Genomic DNA, 20,987 nt, shown 5'->3' with positions numbered 1-20,987 from the left:
TCAAAAATGGACCACAGGGTTTTTTGTTGTTTTTTAATTTATATTCAGTTACATCTTAAATGTATGTGAGATTAGACTAGACTGAGATTCCCTTTTCAACAGTGTTTCTTAAACACTGTCCTACAAATAGACATTTTTATATTGTCATGCAGAGCCATTTTATGGGCAGAGGAGCTCTGAATTATGGCAATTCTAATTAATACAAATTTTGTTTTTAGTAAAAACAGGCCCTGGACAGCAGTTAAACCACAGTGAATTGGCCATTCTACTAAACCTACTACAATCTAAAACAAGTATTAATATGGCTGATTTTGTCTAAGTGTTGAACGTTAAGGTAAACTCTGAGACTCAACAACAGCTAAATAAAATAAACCTTCCTGCTGGAATTTTGGCAACAGGTGAAAAACAGACAGATCCATCAACACCACAACAAGAGTCTTCAAAACCATTGGGAGGAATTCAGCCTTCTTCTCAGAGTATCCAGCCAAAAGTGGAAACTGATGTTGCCCAGGCAGCTGTGCAGAGCGCATTTGCAGTCCTTTTGACTCAGTTAATAAAGGCTCAGCAATCAAAGCAGAAGGATGTGCTACTAGAAGAAAGGGAAAATGGATCGGGGCACGAAGCATCGTTACAGCTCAGGCCGCCTCCAGAACCCAGCACTCCAGTGTCGGGTGAGTACATATAGCAGACCACTAATGCTGCTTTCACACTGTTTTCTTGCTGTTAGTGATTACCTAAGGAGTATTGTTTAGTGGCATTGCTAGGAGATGTCTGAAAATTCTCAGGTCTTAAGTTAGTTTTTTAGTCTATTTACTTGTAGGAATTGTTTCTTTAGCTAATTATCCATGTGTGATATAACTCCTGATTGTCATAGATTCTTCTCATTTAAACCTATGGTTTAAGAAATAATCTTTTGGCCCTGGCTGGTTGGCTTTGTGGTAGAGCGTCAGCCCAGTATATGGATGTCCTAGGTTCAATTCCCAGTCAGGGAACACAGGAGAAGCGACCTGACCACTGCTTATCCACCTCTTCCCCCTCTCTCTTGCTCTCATTCTCTTCCCCCCCCCCACTCCTCCCCCTACATTCCCCCACTCTCCCTCTCCCACAGCCATGGCTCAGTTGGTTCGAATGCATTGTCCTGGGTGCTGAGGATGGCTCCGTGGAGTTTCCACCTCAGGCACTAAAAATAGCTTGATTGTGAATGTGGCCCCAGATGGGCAGAGCATCTGCCACAGATGAGGATTACCAGGTGCATTCTGGTCTGGGTGCATGTGGGAGTCTGTCTTTCTATCTCCCCTCCTCTCACTTGGAAAAGAAGAAGAAAAAAATTTTATTCCAACTACAACAGGATGATTGACCAAGGCAGACATTTTGCATATACAGTAGCTTTTGTTCTTCAAGCAATAAACAGGTGTATATGAGATAACCTGCCACATACCTGCACAGATAGTAATTGTCCAGTTCTTGAGTAAGAACAGTATGGAATGAAGAAATAAACTCAGAGAGAAAAAGGATGGGATCGGGAGGTCTCTTGCATTGCCTTTAGCTTGCAAGAGCAAAAGCAAAGCCCCGGTCTGCTTTATTATATAGTGCAGAGCCATAATCAAATAAGAAAGTCTCTGATACAAAGTCACACATCTGAGGCATAAACGGGAATCCTCATAAGAATGCACCCCCTACCACCACCATGCAATAGTCAAGGGTGTGGGAAGATCTTAATCTTAAAAGGGTGTGGGGGAAGAGTCTTTAGACTGAAAGTCTAAGGACTTTATCAGCTTACAGCCTGTCTCCCACAGATACCTTTGAAAAAGTCAAATATAATACAGTTTTAGTCACCATAGACTTAAATAGCAGCAGGCAATATTAGTACTTACATACCTTTTTCCTTTTTAATTTTTCTTTTCTTTTTGGGGGGAGCAGGTAGAAATGTGCTGAGATGTAACTTCTAATGCACTTTAGGATCATCCATAGGAAGAATTAACTATTTTGAACATTAGGTTTTCAATAGTAAACTTTGACTCTTGTTTTTGTTTTTGTTTTTTTCACTTAGGACAAGATGACCTCATCCAGCACCAAGACATGAGGACATTAGAGCTCACACCAGAACCAGACCGGCCTCGTATTCTGCCTCCTGATCAACGACCTCCTGAACCACCAGAACCACCACCAGTCACTGAAGAAGATCTGGATTACCGGACAGAAAACCAGCATGGACCCACCACTAGTTCTTCGTTAACTGACCCTCATGCTGGAGTGAAAGCAGCCCTGCTACAGCTACTTGCTCAGCATCAGCCCCAGGATGATCCCAAAAGAGAAGGTGGTATTGATTACCAGGCAGGAGACACTTATATATCCACTTCAGACTACAAGGACAATTTTGGATCCTCTTCTTTCTCTTCTGCTCCTTATGTTAGTAATGATGGTCTGGGAGGTAGCTCTGCTCTACCATTGGAACAACGTAGCTTCATTGGAAACTCAGATATTCAGTCTCTGGATAACTACAGTACTACTTCATCTCATTCTGGTGGTCCACCTCAGCCTTCTGCCTTTTCCGAGTCATTTCCCAGTTCAGTAGCTGGATATGGAGACATTTACCTCAATACTGGTCCCATGCTGTTTAGTGGAGACAAGGACCATAGATTTGAGTATAGCCATGGCCCCATTGCAGTCCTGGCGAACAGCAGTGACCCTTCCACAGGGCCAGAGAGTACTCATCCTTTGCCAGCAAAGATGCACAACTATAATTATGGTGGTACCTTACAGGAAAACCCAGGTGGCTCCAGCCTCATGCATGGGCAGACCTGGACTTCTCCTGCCCAAGGACCTGGCTATTCACAAGGATACAGGGGACACATCAGCACATCAGCTGGCAGAGGTCGAGGCAGAGGGCTGCCATATTGAGTATCAGTTTTTCCTCAGGCACATCATTTTTATCTGGAAAGACTTTTCTAGCTGCAATTTAAGGCAGCAATCCAAGAGACTTGAATAATATTAATTCAACAACAGCTTTATTTTTATGTGGAAAGGGTCTTGCATACAATAGTTTAAAAAAGACCAAAAAAAAAAAAACACCTTTGCTTAAATTCATGCTGTTCTAAAAACTAGATCTATTGATTGTACATCTTCACAAATTCTAGTTAATGATTTTATTTTGTATTCCTGCAGTTTTAAGTGAATGCTAATATTAGGGACATAAAAGTCTTTTATGGCCCTCTTGCAGATCTGAACTATGCACATTTGTGCTTTTTTTTGTAAGTTTGGACCAACTTTTATGTAACAAACAACCCCTCCCTTCTCCAGTTTTACAACAATCAGAAAGGGCACTGATTTATTTGGTATTTTTCTTTTTACAAAGCTATCTTTAGTCAAAGGTCACTGTCAGTCTTTGCACCTGCTTTCAGTGTTATTGTGAAAGGTGTACTTGTGCTCATTTCAGAAAATAAAACACAACCTTTCTCTTGATGCAACAGTTTTATAAAAAAAATGGTCAATGTTATTTTTGTTTTATTTGGCAGGTTATCATAACCTAGCAAAATGCATTCAAATGAAATAGTGGGTTTTATAAGAAAACTGTGGGTGGGGGGGGGGGGGTGGTAAGTAAGTGCCTTAACAGGTAAGCATAAGGTCTGAAAAGGTAGTTAATCTTTATACCCATTTGTCTTCTAAAGGGAATCAGTACATTGTGTTGAAAAGAAAGGGAGCTTTTGGGTGTTTAGGGTCTGCCTATTCAGTTCCTGTTAGATCCATTCTCTCTACCTATCACACATTCTCCTTTTCTGCCTGTATTTGGGCTGTGTTACCTTCCACTACCACCTTTTCTTGAAAAGGGTGTAAGAGTAAAGAAAGGGACTGCAATCAGTACTTTGTTATTCCCGATAAGTTCTAAAAAGTTTTGTCATTTAAGTGGTTGAAAGTAATAGCTTAATGAGAATTTCAGAGCATCATTTTCTTTCAGGCTTCCATATTGTTCCTGTTTCCTTTTGCCAGGGATAATTGAAGGGCAGCGGCATAGAAGCAAGGCATAACATAATTTGCATAATTCTATTAATATTCATGAGGGAGGAGTGGCAAACACCGTATTTTAAGTTATACAATTGCCATTGTAAGAAAAATTTAACTGTTGTTAGCCAGAAACATTGCCTCGATTAAATTTATTGCAGCAAAGAAAAAGTGAGAGAAAACCTCTTATCCAGAACAAGTTCATTTTATTTCAACATTTCTTTAAAATTAAAAGCAACAAATAATGATGGACAAATCCTTATTTAAGCTGTAATGGTGTCAAGTCTAACTTTTTGTGCACACTCACGCAGATAATTATTATAATTCTAGAAAGGAACCCAAGGTAAATAATCAATGTTTCCATATCACTGAATGGAAAAGTAGACTCTGGAAATGAGAGATGTACCAGTTAACCATTTTGTTTTGTTTTAACTCTTCTCTCCTGGTAACTTTTTATTGGAATCTTAAATTGAAAAACTGTTACAGAATGGAAATTGCTCCAGTTCTAAAGTCAGTCTTTTTTACCCTGTGCTCTCTATTTGACTTGTGAACCTTTGTTTAAAATAGTATATGGGAAGCATTCTAGCTTGGTGAGAGTAAGAATATTTTTAAGTGGATAATTTACCAGTTTACTGCTATAAAATGTCACTTGACCATTTTATTTTTTGATGGAATTTTTGTTGTTGGGGAGAAATGAATGAAAAAATTTATTTTGCTTTAATTTGGATATCAAGTACTAACAACTTAAAATGAAACTACATTGCAGGAAGTGAAGAAATATTTTGAAATTTTGCAAAATAGCTACAATATTCAAATATCTGAAATTTTAATATGGTGAGTCTTAGAGCTTTAGACTTTCCTATAAGTGACAGTATCTAAGTTATTCTTAATAGTCACACTTGTTAATTCTGCTGACCATAGTAGCTAACATAAAATTGAAGATATTTATGTGACATGAATAGCTTGTGTTTTAAAAATTAAATATTTTATATAAAATTGAACTGCGTTTGGATAGTTTTTCTAACTGAACATTTCAATTATATATTTGTGTTGCGAGATTGGCTGGGAGGATAGGGAAATTTTTACTTGAAAATTTGAACTGCAGCTTCTAATATTACCCTAAGACAGCATTGATTGAGAGATATACCATTATTTTATGCACCACTTAGATATAATGTTGCTAGTTAAATCACAACATAATTCTAAATAAGATGCATCAATTTAAAGATACTCCCCAAATTCAGAGATGTTATGCAAAAGAATGTGTCTTAAAAATCAATGAAATGTAGTAAAAATGCATTGTTCCATATCATTTAATGTTTTAGTGAATTTTGACTAATAAAAAGAACAGTGTTGGGAAATTTCTAATTAGGTTATAGTAATTGCAGTAGTCACTGGGTGTTCTTGTGTAAAACCTTAGGAACATAAAATACTGCTTCAGTTTTATGGGGAAAAGAAATGGTAAGTCAGATTGCAAATAAGATGAAGAAAAGATTGATCTACCAAAAGAAGAAAATAATTTGTCTCCCATGTGAAATTCCTTTGTGTATTTCCTGACACAGCAAGTTTTTCTGCATGCACCTCATTATTTTTCCTGTCTTTAATCCATTATGTGTTGGAGAGTTGCACTCAACCATGTAATTTTAAAAGACTAATTTTAAGGGGTTTATTAATTTAAATAGTTTATGGAATGTAAATTAAGATAATGTGTTAGCTGTGATTCAGAGCTTCATTCTGTCAGTCATATATTCTGTGCCTGCAAAGTGCTAGGTACTGGCCCTGACCGGTTGGCTCAGCGGTAGAGCGTCGGCCTAGCGTGCGGAGGACCCGGGTTCGATTCCCGGCCAGGGCACATAGGAGAAGCGCCCATTTGCTTCTCCACCCCTCCACCGCGCTTTCCTCTCTGTCTCTCTCTTCCCCTCCCGCAGCCAAGGCTCCATTGGAGCAAAGATGGCCCGGGCGCTGGGGATGGCTCTGTGGCCTCTGCCCCAGGCGCTAGAGTGGCTCTGGTCGCAACATGGCGACGCCCAGGATGGGCAGAGCATCGCCCCCTGGTGGGCAGATCGTCGCCCCATGGTGGGCGTGCCGGGTGGATCCCGGTCGGGCGCATGCGGGAGTCTGTCTGACTGTCTCTCCCTGTTTCCAGCTTCAGAAAAACGTAAAAAAAAAAAAAAAAAAAAGTGCTAGGTACTGTTCTTCCAATAAACATGGAAGTCATGCTTCTAGTTGGCGACAGTAAACAAGATGATTTAAAAAGTGTCTGGAAAAGCTAGTGGTATTTTGTACCTGAGAATGTGAATGTCTTTTTTTGCCCTGGCTGTGTAGCTGGGTTGGTTGGAGCATGGTCCCGAAGCGCAGAGGTTGCTGGTTTGTTCCCCAGTCAGGGCACATACGGGAACAGTTCAATGTTCCTGTCTATCTCTCTCCCTTCCTCTCTCACTAAAATCAATAAAAAAATTTAAAAAAAATGAATTTTAAAATTTTCAAGTCATATTTGAATAGAGAAATAAGGTTCTGGAAATTGAACTGGAAACTCAGTAATGAAAACTAATTTTAATCTAGCTAGTTTTCAGTAAGCCAATTTGTAGGAAATATAAAGATTTCTTGAGGAAAATGGAGGGTAAAAGGGTTAAATACTTACAGATTAGTTTTACTGGTACTTCTGAGTTAAAAGTTTTGCTGTATTTGTTATAAGCTTAATCCAACTTGTGATAATTTTTTACCTTTGCTCTTTTATTTTTTGAAGTAAATCTGAAATATGTTTTGAATGAAGCTCTACTGATACCCTGGGATATTGGATTTTATATTTTAAAGGCTGAACAGGATGTCCTGGTAATTTAAAAACGTCTAGTTCATCTCTTCACTTTACTGTTAAGAAAAATAAGACTTAAGAGAGATAATTGCCAGTGCTTGCTCCTCTAAGCCATGTCTGAATTCTAGTAAATACTTACCTTTTCAGTAAGACTGAATTAAAATACCAGGGTTTTAGTAAAATAAAATAATTAAATTTAGAATACTAAACAAGAGTTTAACACAGATGACTTTAAATAGTCAACTTAAAAACAAATCAGAAAATTAGGAAAATAAACAATCTTGGAAAACATAATGCCTTTAGAGACTTTTTTTCATATGTGGGGATAGTCTTTAAAAGGAGTCTTTTTTTTTTTTAAAGACTAGTTACTGAAATATCCAAAAATTAGATAATAAACCTGAATCATAAAATTTTATTTTCTATTTTAGGAAGAAGACTGATAGCAGCAAGCAGACTTGCAAACATTGCTTTTATATTTTTGAAGGGTTTTTAAATTTTTAAGTTGCTCTATAAGGAGAGCAATGGTTTGTCATGTACCAAAAGCCTCCTCAGATAATTTATTAAACTGTTTCTAGTTTAATTAAAACTAAAAGCTATTAAGTTGTCAAAGGATCCAGTTGAAGATGGGAAAACAAAATTTTAACCATAATTGAAAGATCTTGCCCTTTGAATTATATAGACTAAAATTTTGTGGGTCTTTTTCATTTCACCCTATCAAATGTCCCATTAAAAAGAGTTTTCTGGTTCTAATTGCATTCCAAATGAAGCTGTGTAGTGAATCATCCTTTCATTTTTTCCCCACAATTTGTTGTACTTTTCTTGCAAGAACTTTTAGTAGGGTCTTATAGCTGTTAAATCTAATGTGTTCAAGCCATTAAAAAAGTCTGTATTTGATAGTATGTAAATAAACTACTGTTTTTAGCCTTGTTTTCTTCTTGCTTATCTGCAGACAGACTTAGGAATATCTGATCAAGATGACCACTTGTAACTACTGTGGCATGTTTTGTTGACCAAGGTTAGAACCAGGAACCCTTTTTTCCTTTTTATGTTTGTACATATTAGAGTTCTGTCTTTTTTCTTTACTTCTTGTATTCTAAATATTAGTACAAAGAAATGTTTTTACACAGAAAAAAAAGAAAAAGGCAAACATAGAAACACACCAGAGATAACTACCATTAATATTTTGCCTTTAAAAAATATATTTAGGCCCTGGCTGGTTAGTTCAGAGGATACAGCATTGCACCCAGCGTGCAGACCTGGATTCGATCCCAGTTTTAGGACATGTGAGAAACAACCATCTGGTTCTCTCTGCCCACCCCCTTCTCTCCCTTTTTCCCTTTCTCAGCCTGGGGCTTGACTGGTTCGAGCTTTGCCCTGGGTGCTGAAGATAGCTGCTGGGTTGATTCAAGCATTGGGTTCAACAGGGGTTGCCGGGTGGATCCCAGTGGGGGTGCATGTGGGAATCTATCTTCCCTCCTCTTAAAAAAATGAAAATAAGAGAAATAAATATTTTGCCTTCTGATAGATGTATGTGAATATATATTTGATTTTTCTTAAAGGATTATACTTTAATTAGCTTTTTTCATAGTACATTGTGAACATCCTTCTATGTCATAATTCGACCCTCCTTTTAATGGTTTGAAATTATTCCTTTATGGACAAACCATAATTTAACAATTTCTTATTGCTGAACACAATATTTTTACCTTTTCTGTTACAAGTAGAAATATGAAAGTGCACACACATGCATACATGCAAGCATACATACATGCATGCAAGCATACATAATTCCCTTGGAATTGTTGGTCTAAGGTTGCATTCAAATTGCTCTCAGGAATGGTGTGCCAGTTTTACATTCTTATTATTTCGCCTTTTCACTTAGCTTTGTCATTTTTAAATTTTTTGTCTGCCAGTTTAACAGGTGGTAAATCATCTTGTTTTAATTCATATTTCTTAGATTACAAATGAAATTCATTATTTTATGTTAGGTGTTTTGTTTATTAACCTTCATATGCCTAATTATTAGGTGTTTATCTCTGTTGCTTTGAAGACCTATGTATAGGGAAGGTATGGTTTTTTGGGTTTTTTCCATTGTTTTAATAGAGGAAAATCAACTCATTCCACTTAGTTCCTTTTTCAGTTGTGCGCTCATTGATTGCTTCTCCTTTGTGCCCTGACCGGGATCAAACCTGAGACCTCAGTGCCCTGGGATGTATTGAGCCACCCTTTTAAAACTAGAATCTTAAACATTCCAGGGATGTATTTTGATATAGGAAAACTTAATAATTATATATATCAAAGTCTATTCATCTCCCCTTATGGTTTCTAGGAAAAGCTTTCTCTTAGATTGATTTTTTTTTTTTTTTTTTTTTTTTTTTTTTAGAGAGAGAGGTATAGATAGGGACAGACAGGAATGGAGAGATGAGAAGCATCAATCATTAGTTTTTCATTATGACACCTTAGTTGTTCATTGATTGCTCTCTCATGTGTGCCTTGACCGAGGGGCTACAGCAGATGGAGTAACCACTTGCTCAAGCCAGTGACCTTGGGTCCAAGCTGGTGAGCTTTGCTCAAACCAGATGAGCCCACGCTCAAGCTGGCGACCTTGGGGTCTCGAACTTGCGTCCTCCACATCCCAGTCCAACGCTCTATCCACTGCACCACCACCTGGTCAGGCTCTTAGATTGATTTTCATACAAATTTTATTTTACTTCTCTAGCTTTCTACTTCTAATCCATTCTTGAATTGATTTTTAATATATATAGATTTTGTGTGTGTGTGTGTGTGTGTGTGTGTGAGTGTGACAGAGAGGGACAGACAGGAAGGGAGAGAGATGAGAAGCATCAATTCTTCATTGTATCACCTTAGTTCATTGATTGTTTTCTCATATGTGCCTTGATGGTGGGGGGGGGGTACAGCAGACCAGTGACCCCTTGCTCAAGCCAGCGACCTCAGGGTTTTGAACCTGGGTCCTCTGCGTCCCAGTCCGACTCTCTATCCACTGTGCCACTGCCTGGTCAGGCTTAATATATATTTTAATTGTTGTGAGGTAATGATCCAAATTTACACTTAGGCCAACAGCATTTGTTAAATAATTCATTTTATCCCTAGTTTTAAAATACCATCTCTGTAGCCCGACTTGTGGTGGTGCAAAGATAAAGCATCGACCTGGAACACTAAGGTCACTGGTTTGGAACTCCAGGCATGCCTAATCAAGGCATGTAGGTGAAGCACTAGGAGTTGATGCTTCCTCCCTCCTTTCTCTCTCTAAAATCAATAAATAAAATCTTGAAAAATAAAGTGCCATCTCTCTTGGGTCTGTTTCTGGGATTTCAGTTATTGTTCGCCCCTGATCTTTCACTTCTGGTTACAACTACTACACTTTATTAAATTATGCATCTGTCATTGTAGTCTATTTTCATCACTTTCAATTTCTGTAACAGTGGGTGACACAGTATTTGTTGTGGGACCAACTTAATTGTCCCTTGTCAAAACTTTCTATTTCTGCCTACTTTTCCATATGACTATCAGAATCATTTTAATTACTTTCCCCAAGTACCCTATTAGAATTTTAACTGGAAACATTGTTTAATTTACTTGGGCAGGGCAGAGGTTGTCTTTCCACTTAAAACATAATAGAATTTGTTTTGCATGTTCCTCATTAAAAGTTTGAAATTTTCTGGCCCTGGCTGGTTTGCTCAGTGGTAGAGCGTCGGCCTGGCGTGCAAGAGTCCCGGGTTGGATTCCTGGCCAGGGCACACAGGAGAAGCGTCCATCTGCTTCTCCACCCCTCCCCCTCTCCTTCCTCTCTGTCTCTCTCTTCCCCTCTTGCAGCCAACGCTCCATTGGAGAAAAGTTGGCCCAGGAGCTGAGGATGGCTCCATGGCCTCCGCCTCAGGTGCTAGAATGGCTCTGGTTGCAACAGAGCGACACCCCAGATGGGCAAAGCATCACCCCATGGTGGGCATGCCAGGTGGATCCCGGTCGAGCTCATGCGGGAGTCTGTCTGCCTCTCTGTTTCCAACTTCAGAAAGTACAAAAAAAAAAAAAGAAAAAAGTTTGAAATTTTCTTTACTATATTTCTAATATGTTGTTTAAAAAAAAAAAAAAAAGGTTTCCAGGTCCTGGCCAACCTGCTCAGCAGTAGAGCATTGGCCCAGCATGTGGATGTGCTGGGTTTGATTCCCTGGCCAGGGCACACAGAAGCATCCATCTGCTTCTCCACCCCTCTCCCTCCCTTTCTCGTTCTCTTTCTCTTTCTGCCCTCACCTCCCACAGCCAAGGCTCCATTGGAGCAAGTTGGCCCCAGTGCTGAGGATGTCTCCATGTCCTCCACCTCAGGTGCTAGAATGCCTCTGGGTTACAAAGGAGCAAAGCCTGAGATGGGCAGAACATTGCCCCCTAGTGGGTATGCCAAGTGGATCCCGGTTGGGCACATGTGGGAATCTGTCTCTACCTCCCAACTTCTCTTAAGGAAAAAAAAAAAGAAAGAAAAAAAAGAAAAGCATTTTATTAACTAACCCCGCATTTAGGTTTTTGTATTTATATTCATTCATAAGACATAAATCTGACTTTCAATAGCAGTTTTGATAGCTTTCCAGAGAAAACTGAAAAACTCATGTTTTATTTGATTTATAATAGTTTAAATATAATGAGAATTATCTTTTTAGTGAAGTTATGCTGTTTTATTTATATCCAGATACACTTGACTCTTTCTTGAAGGTAATTCACAATTTTTTATTTCCTCATGAATCCTTTTATTCTGTTCAAGGTTCTGTTTCTTGAGTAAATCTTGGTAATTTCCCTTGTTCTGGAAGTTCATCATATAGTCTACCTTATATTTAAAATGTGTTTAGCATATAGCTGCACTTAATCTCAATGTTTTAAATACATTTATGAGGCCCTGGCCGGCTGGCTCAGTGGTAGAATGTCGACCTGGCATGCAGGAGTCCCGGGTTCGATTCCCGGCCAGGGCACACAGGAGAAGCACCCATCTGCTTCTCCACCCCTCCCCCTCTCCTTCCTCTCTGTCTCTCTCTTCCCCTCCCACAGCCAAGGCTCCATTGGAGCAAAGTTGGCCCGAGCACTGAGGATGGCTCCATGGCCTCTGCCTCAGGCACTAGAATGGCTCTGGTTGCAACAGAGCAACGCCCCACCCAGATGGGCAGAGCGTCGCCCCCTGGTGGGCATGCCGGGTGGATCCCAGTTGGGCGCATGCGGGAGTCTGTCTGACTGTCTTCCCGTTTCCAACTTCAGAAAAATACAAAATAAATAATTTTTAAAAAATAAATACAATTATGATCTATTATTAAAATACCCTTTTCTCCTTGATTAGACAAATAGGATTTTCCCCCTTCCACCTCCATACTCTTTTCACCATCAGGAAATAATAATCTATCACTTATTTCTAATTTATTTTAGCGTTATTTTGAATCCTTTTATTTCTTTATTTCTTTATTTTTTGCTTTATTTATTTCTACCTCTTGAGTTAAATTGGTCCATTCCTTTTTCTTCCAATTCTAAGACCATTTGAATGTTTACGAATTTTCTATTACTTTGGCACCATCCTATAGGTTAATTAAGAACGTTGTATATATTTTTATTGTTTTCTAGATATTTCGAGGTTGCAAATTTGTTTGCAGTTGATCCAGGAATTATTAAGGTGTTTGGTATATTTAAATTTTTTATTTTAGTGTTTTTGTTATTAACTTGTAATTTCTAGTACATGTAGGTTCATTTGGGAATTTATTAAAAATTTCTTTTTAGGTTGCTAAGCAATTTTTGTAAACATTTTCTGGGTGCTAGGATGGGTATGTCCTTTGGTACAGTTTTTTTTGTTTTGTTTTTTACAGTGACAGAGAGAGAGAGAGGGATAGATAGGGACAGACAGACAGGAACAGAGAGAGATGAGAAGCATCCATCATTAGTTTTTCGTTGCACGCTGCAACACCTTAGTTGTTCATTGATTGCTTTCTCATATGTGCCTTGACTGTGGGCCTTCAGCAGACCGAGTAACCCCTTGCTCAAGCCAGCTACCTTGGGTCCAAGCTAGTGAGCTTTGCTCAAACCAGATGAGCCCACACTCAAGCTGGCGACCTCGGAGTCTTGAACCTGGTCCTCCGCATCGCAGTTCGACGCTCTATCCACTGCGCCACCGCCTAGTCAGACGGTACAGTTTTCATATAACCATTAAATCAATACTATCAATTAAACACTAGTGCCCAGATACTCTATATCCTTTGTTATCTCTCAAGCAGTGAGACATGTAAAATAAATTCTTATGCCTCTATTATGTATTTTTCCTTATATGTCTAATCCTTTTTGCTTAATATATTCAGTGTTATATTCAGCGCATACCAGGTCATAAGTACTTAATTTTTTTCCATGCAAGTTTAATTTTTCTTTATTTTTTTACGTTTTGAATTACTTGAGTTTCTGTCATTTTATTTTATAATGTTTGTCTTTATTTTTCTTAAAAAAATTTTAAGGTTGTTAGAGAGACAGAAAGTGCATGCACATGAGAGAGAGAGAGAGAGAGAGAGGGAGAGAGAGAAGGGGGGAGAAGCAGGAAGCCTCAACTCCCATGTGTGCCTTGACCAGGCAAGCCCTGGGTTTTGAACTGGCAACCTTAGCATTCCAGGTTGATGCTTTATCCATTGTGCCACCACAGGTCAGGCTCTGTTTGTCTTTAAAAAAAATTTTTTTTTAAATGGTACCTTCCTGGCTTTGTTCCTAATCTTTTGCTAAACTGATTTTCATTTTCTCCTTTTTAAAAAATATGTATTTTGGGGTCTTCTGTTGATTTGTAATGTGTATAGACTGCTTCTATTTAGCTTTAAATATTTCAAAGAATTTGAAAACTCAAACTGGTTGTGGGTGATTATTGATCAAAGTGCTTTCAAAAGCAGGCTTACAAACCAGTCCAAATCCTGGTTTTACTATTTATTAATCTGTGAAACTTTAAGCAAGTTATCAAAACTTTGATCATCAGTTTTTATGTTCGTTAGATGTGTACAATACCTAAGTTTTGAGGATTAAGTAACAGCACCTGGTATATAGTATAGTAATTGCTTTATGTGTGTTTGCTGTTGGAGAAAGACTGGGTGGGTGTGGTGAAGGGGGAATTTTGCTTATAATCATTGATGCTTATTTTTAATTTTAACTCAGAAAAATGTCTTTGTAATAAAATAAAATTTATGTTGGAAGATATCGGTTTCAGTCAACCAATAACAATATTCATCATTGATGCTTTCCACAGAATATAAAATATTTGCATTATCTTCTGTCAGTTCCGTTTTAACACCTGAAAGAAGTGATAGTGCAGAGCTGTCAAAAGTACATATAGTTCATCTCTTCTTTTTTTTAACACAAATTTATTTTCCAGTTCAGATAATGGTCTATTTCTCTGTTTCCATTGGAAGAGATGATATGAGCTACCACTACATTTGCTAGAAGGAAGTGGTGTGAGTCTCTCAGCATCTGAACCATTCATCTTGAATATGTTGTTGTCATCCTGTGCTCAGATTGCTGCTCCCAGGCTGTGCCCGAACGCAAAAGTTTCAGTCATGAGTGGGCATCAAAATCACAGGCTAAGCTTTACTTTTACTTTTATTTTAAAATTAAACATAACATATATAAGTTAAAGTAATATTAAGGCATGTAATGAATTTTTGTATGTTTATTCCCATCCAGTTTATATGGTATATATGTAACCACCAGCCAGAGAGAGGTAGAGAATGAACCTATCACTCCGTATGGTCTTGCTCCTTCTCAGTCATTACCCCTAGAGAAGCTATTTTAACTTCTATCACCTTTGATTGTTTTTGCCTGTTCTTAAGCTTTGAATTGAGGGAACCAGACAGTATATGCTCTTATTAACTGTTTTAATAAATTTGGTAACTTAGATAAAATAGACAAATACAACTCAAGACTGATTGATGGAAGAAGAAATTTAAGTCACATTTTTGAAAGAAATAGAATATAAGGCTCAGAATGCTTCACTCAAAAAAAAAAATCTACAGCAAAAGCAGTCCTGAGAGGGAAGTTTATAGCATTATAGGCATAGCTTAAGAAGCTAGAAAAAGCTCAAATAAACAACTTGACCCTGCATCTAAAAGAACTAGAAAAAGAACAGCAAGTAAAGCCCAGAGGTAGTAGAAGGAAGGAAATAAATAAAGATCAGAGCAGAAATAAATGACATAGAGGCTAAAGAAACAATACAGAGGATCAATGAAATCAGGAGCTGGTTCTTTGAAAAGATAAACAAGATCGATGAACCTTTAACCAGACTCACCAAGAAAAAAAGAGCAAGGACTCAAATAAATAAAATTAAAAATTAGACTGGAGAAATAGCAACTGACACAACAAAAATACAAAATATTGTAAGAAAATACTATGAAGAACTGTACGCCAAAAAACTAGACAACCTAGATGAAATGGACAAACATATAATCTTTCAAAAATTAATCTGGAAGAATCAGAAAACATAAACAGACCAATTACAACAAAGGAGATTGGAACAGTTATCAAAAAACTCCCAAAAAAGAAAAGTCCTGCCTGACCAGGCGGTGGCGCAGTGGATAGGGCATTGAACTGGGATGTGGAGAACCCAGGTTCAAGACTGCGAGGTTGCCAGCTTGAACGTGGGCTCATCTGGTTTAAGCAAAGCTCACCAGTTTAAGTCCAAGGTTGCTGGCTCGAGCAAGGGGTTACTCGGTCTGCTGAAGGCCAGTGGTCAAGGCACATATGAGAAATCAATCAATGAACAACTAAGGAACCACAACGAAGAATTGATATTTCTCATCTCTCTCCCTTTCTGTCTGTTCCTATCTGTCCCTCTCTCTGTCTCTGCCACAAAAAAAAAGAAAAGAAAAGTCCTGGGCCTGATGGCTTCAGAAGTGAACTCTACCAAATATTCAAAGAAGAACTAACTCCTATCCTTCTCAAATTTTTCCAAAAAATTCAGGAGGAAGGAAGACTTCCAAGCTCCTTTTATGAGGTGAGTATAATTCTGATTCCAAAACCAGGCAAAGACAACACAAAGAAAGAAAATTATAGGCCAATATACCTGATGAATTTAGATGCTAAAATCCTCAACAAAATATTAGCCAACCAGATCCAGCAATATATATAAAAAATCATATACCATGATTAAGTGGGATTTATTCTTCGGAGACAAGGCTGGTACAATATTCGCAGATCAATCAATGTGATTCATCACATAAAGAAAAGGAAGGAGAAAAACCGCATGATAATTTCAATAGATGCAGAAAAAGCATTTGATAAAATCCAGCACCCATTCATGATCAAAACTCTCAGCAAAGTGGGAATACAGGGAACAAACCTCAACATGATAAAGGCCATCTATGACAAACCCACAGCCAACATCATACTCAATGGGAAAAAATTAAAAGCAATCCTCTTAAGATCAGGAACAAGGCAGGGGTGCCCCCTTTCACCACTCTTTTTCAACATAGTTCTGGAAGTCCTAGCCACAGCAATCAGACAAGAAAAAGAAATAAAAGGCATCCAAATTGGAAAAGGACAAGTAAAACTATCATTATTTGCAAATGATATGATATTGTATATAGAAAACCCTAAAGGCTCAGTCAAAAAACTACTGGACCTGATAAATGAATTCAGCAAGGTGGCAGGATATAAAATTAATACTCAGAAATCAGAGGCATTTTTATACACTAACAATGAACTGTCAGAAAGAGAAATTAAGGAAGCAATCCCCTTCACCATCGCAACCAAAAAAATAAAGTACCTAGGAATAAATTTAACCAGGGAGATTAAAGACTTGTAGTTGGAAAATGATAAAACATTGACAAAAGAAATCAAGGAAGATACAAACAAGTGGAAGCATGTACTGTGCTCATGGTTAGGAAGAATAAACATCATTAAAATGTCTATATTACCCAAAGCAATTTATAAATCCAATGCAATACCGATTAAAATACCAATGACTTACTTCAAAGATATAGAACACATTCCAAAAACTTATATGGAACCAAAAGAGAGCACGAATAGCCTCAGCCATTTTAAAAAGGAAGAATAAAGTGGTAGGTATCACACTTCCAGATATCAAGTTATACTACAAGGCCATTGTACTCAAAACAGCCTGGTACTGGCATAAGAACAGGCATATAGATCAATGGAACAGAACAGAGAACCCAGAAATAAACCCACACTTTCATGGACAACTGATATTTGACAAAGGAGGTAAGAGCATACATTCCAGTAAAGACAGCCTCTTCAACAAATGGTGTTGGGAAAATTGGACAGCTACTTGCCAGAAAATGAAACTAGACCACCAACTTACACCATTCACAAAAATAAACAACTCAAAATGTATAAAAGACTTAAATGTAAGCCATAAAACCATAAGCATCTTAGAAGAAAACAGGCAGTAAGCTCTCTGACATCTCTCGCAGCAATATATTTGCCGATTTATCTCCACGAGCAAGTGAAATAAAAGACAGGATAAACAAATGGGACTATATCAAACTGAAAAGCTTTTGCACAGTTAAAGACAATATGAACAGAATAAAAAGACAAACTACACAATGGGAGAATATGAATATATTTGAGAATCGTCTGATAAGGGGTTAATAACCAAAATTTATAAAGAACTTGTAAAACTCAATACCAGGAAGACAAACAATCCAATCAAAAAATGGGCAAAATAAATGAATAGACACTTCTCCAAAGAGGACACACAGATGGCCAATAGGCATATGAAAAAATGCTCAACATCACTAATCATTAGAGAAATGCAAATTAAAACCATAATGAGATATCATGTCACACCAGTCAGAATGGCACTCATCAACAAAACGACATAGAGTAAGTGCTGGCGAGGATGTGGAGAAAAGGGAACCCTCCTGCACTGCTGGTGGGAATGCAGACTGGTGCAGCCACTGTGGAAAACAGTATGGAGATTCCTCAAAAAATTAAAAATTGAACTGCCTTTTGACCCAGCTATACCACTTTTAGGAATATACCCCAAGAACACCATAGCACTGTTTGAAAAGAAGAAATGCACCCCCATGTTTATGGCAGCATTGTTTATGGTAGTGAAGATTTGGAAACAACCCAAGTGTCTGTCAGTGGACGAGTGGATTAAAAAGCTTTGGTACATATTTACTGTGGAATACTACTCAGCCATAAGAAATGATGACATCGGATCATTTACAACAACATGGATGAACCTTGATAACATTATACTGAGTGAAATAAGTAAATCAGAAAAAACTAAGAACTATATGATTCCATACATAGGTGGGACATAAAAATGAGACTCAGAGACATGGACAAGAGTGTGGTGGTTATGGGGTGGGGGGGAGGAGATGGATGGGGTTGGGGGAGGGGAGGGGCACAAAGAAAACCAGTTAGAAGGTGACGGAAGACAATTGGACTTTGGGTGATGGGAATGCAGCATAATCAAATGTCACAATAACCTAGAGATGTTTTCTCTGAACATATGTACCCTGATTTATCAATGTCACTCCATTAAAATTAATTAAAAAAATTTTTTTTGAATATTCAAAAAAAAAATCTTCCAAGCCCTTTTGGGTTGGCTCAGTGATAGAGCATCGGCCGGTCGTTTAGATGTCTCGGGTTTGATTCTCGATCAGGGCACACAGGAAAAGCGCTCATTCTCTAACCCTCCCTTACCCCTCTCTCTCTTCTCCTCTCCTCCTGCTCGATTAGAACGAGTTGGCCCAGGCACTGAGGATGGCTCCATGGCCTCCCCTTCAAACACTAAAAAACTGGCTGCAGTTGCAATGGAGCAAGGGCCCCAGATGAGCAGAGCATCACCCCCTAGTGGAATTGCCAGGTGGATCCCAGTTGGGGTGCATGATGGAGTCTATCTCCCCTCCTTTCACTGAATAAAAAAAAAAAAAGGAAATCTTCCAAACACAGAAAAAGTTATAATTTTCACAAACTTTTAGAGATTACAGAATTAAGGAATTCATTGTATAAATTCAGCATGACCCTGACACCAAAACCAGACATGGACCTCAAGAAAAAATGACAAGCTGATATCTCTCGTTGAATATTTTTAACAAAATATTAGAAAATAGTTATTTTTTTAAGAATGCTACATCATAACTAAGGGGTTTATTCCACAAATGCAAAATTGAATAACATTTATTGATCAATTTAATTTACCACATTCATTTAATGAAAGAGAAAAAGCATAACATCATCTCAATAAGGTCAAAAAGTTTAAGATAAATATCAATTTATGAAAATTCTCAGCAGACTAGAAATAAAAATTTATTAATGTGATAAGGAATATCTTTTGAAAAAAAAAACCTACAGTAACAAGGCTAATGCTGAAACCTTGTATACTTTCTCCCTGAGGTCCATACTTATCAATATTTTATGAGTAGCCTGAGCCATACTGCAAGGGGGAAAACGTGCAAAGATTGGAAAAGGGAAAAAAAATCTATTTGAAGATGACTTGATTGATTACACAGAAAATACAGAAGAATTTATTTTAGCAAGGTATCTGAATAAAAGTTTAATATACAAAAATAAATTATAAGTATATATATATATGCTAGCAAAGTTGGAAAATAAAATTCATTAGTAAACACGTTAGCATAAAAAGTCAAATATTTAGGAACAAATCCTAAGACAAATTATCTTATACTAAAAACTATAAAAAAAATTGCTGAGAGTAAAGATCTAAAGCTAGGGAGGGCAGGAGGGAACTAGAGCCCACTAACTCATGGATTGGAAGCCTCAATAATATGTCAGTTCTACTCATGTTGAGCTATCTATAGATTCAATGCAATCCCAGTTAGAAAAACAGCAGGCTTGTGTGTGTGTGTGTGTGTGTGTGTAAATCGACCTGCTGACATCACAATTTATGTGCAAATGCAAAGAAACTCATATAATCTAGGTAAGCTTGAAGAACTAAGTTGAAAAACTTTTCTACTAGATTTCAATGATTAATATAAAGTAACAGACGTTAAGATAGTGTGGTATTGATGTAAAAATAGACATAATGTGCTGCAAGAATTTTTAAAACATGCAATGCCTGTTTTCCTTGGTTTGTCAAATAAAAAAATATGACAGCAACTACCACAACAAAAGCTGTCCAGTGTGAAAATTATACTTATTTTTGTGTCAGTATTGCAAAAAATGTATTTTGGGGTGTGCCGCAGAATTTTAGTAATTAGTTGATATATGCCATGAGAGAATAAAGGTTGAAAATTGCTGACCAGTTGAACAGGAAACAGAATGTTGTAGGAGGTCTTTGAGAAGATGTAACTACAGGTTGATATCAAGCTGAATCTGGGCAAGCGGAGGCTCCTCACTCCTCCCCTGCCCCTTGGAAATTAAGAGCTGGCTACTGTACCCATAGTAGGGGGCGTTTTTGAGGATACAGCTTTGAGAAAGTAATGTGTTGTTGTGATAATCTGGATGGTATATGTGACTGAAACTTCTTTATAAACTTATAAAACTCTGACAAAAGGGTGGAAATCTCCTCTTGAGGAGCCTGACAGGCTTTGTAGGTAAATTTTCTTGCTTATTTAAATCTGCCTCCTATCAATCTGGAGTGATCTGTCTCTTTCTTCAGTTTCTCCTTGCCCTCTGTTTACTGGGACCAATTTCAGATTTCATTTGGGAAGCTTCGGAAGTTTTGGACCAACACAAGTCCAGAAACAGAGCCCCACATATATTTTCACCTTCATGAAATTTAGTGAAGATAAAATAATCTTTTTTAAAATGTTGCTGGAGGCCCTGGCTAGTGGGCTCAGCAGTAGAGCATCAGCAGTGTGTGAAAGTCCCAGGTTCGATTCTCGGTCAGGGCACACAGGAGAAGTGCCCATCTGCTTCTCCACCCTACCCCTCTCCTTCCTCTCTGTCTCTCTCTTCCCCTCCTGCAGCCAAGGTTCCATTGGAGCCAAATTGGCCCTGGCACTGAGGACGGCTTCATGGCCTCTGCCTCAGGTGCTAGAATGGCTCTGGTTGCAACAGAGCAATTGCAATGGAGCAATGCAGAGCATTGTCCCCTAGTGGGCATGCCAGATGGATCCCGGTCGGATACATGCAGGAGTCTGTCTCTCTGCCTCCCCACTTCTCATTTCAGAAAAATAAAAAAGAAAACAAAACATAATGTTGCTGGAGTAACTGCTATCCATGAGGGGGAAAAGAT

The 20,987-nt window shown here is 38.0% G+C and overlaps 2 protein-coding genes across 4 annotated transcripts in view; one reads left to right on the top strand and one right to left on the bottom strand.

Annotated features, from left to right (window-relative positions):
• Positions 1–4,995, top strand: part of CDK13 (cyclin dependent kinase 13) — a 128,515-nt gene extending 123,520 nt beyond the window's left edge. The window contains exons 13-14 of the mRNA XM_066343315.1: positions 399–671; positions 2,051–4,995. Of these exons, the coding sequence (XP_066199412.1) occupies positions 399–671; positions 2,051–2,901 (1,124 nt within the window). The 3' untranslated portion in view covers positions 2,902–4,995. The remainder of the gene's footprint in view (positions 1–398; positions 672–2,050) is intronic.
• Positions 1–20,987, bottom strand: part of MPLKIP (M-phase specific PLK1 interacting protein) — a 138,266-nt gene that overhangs the window by 79,511 nt on the left and 37,768 nt on the right. The window lies entirely within an intron of this gene.

Source organism: Saccopteryx leptura, chromosome 6 (genome assembly GCF_036850995.1).
Source record: "Saccopteryx leptura isolate mSacLep1 chromosome 6, mSacLep1_pri_phased_curated, whole genome shotgun sequence".
In the NCBI taxonomy this organism is placed as follows: Eukaryota; Metazoa; Chordata; class Mammalia; order Chiroptera; family Emballonuridae; genus Saccopteryx; species Saccopteryx leptura.
Note: the sequence above shows the minus strand (reverse complement) of the source record. Positions and strands in the feature narration are given on the sequence as shown.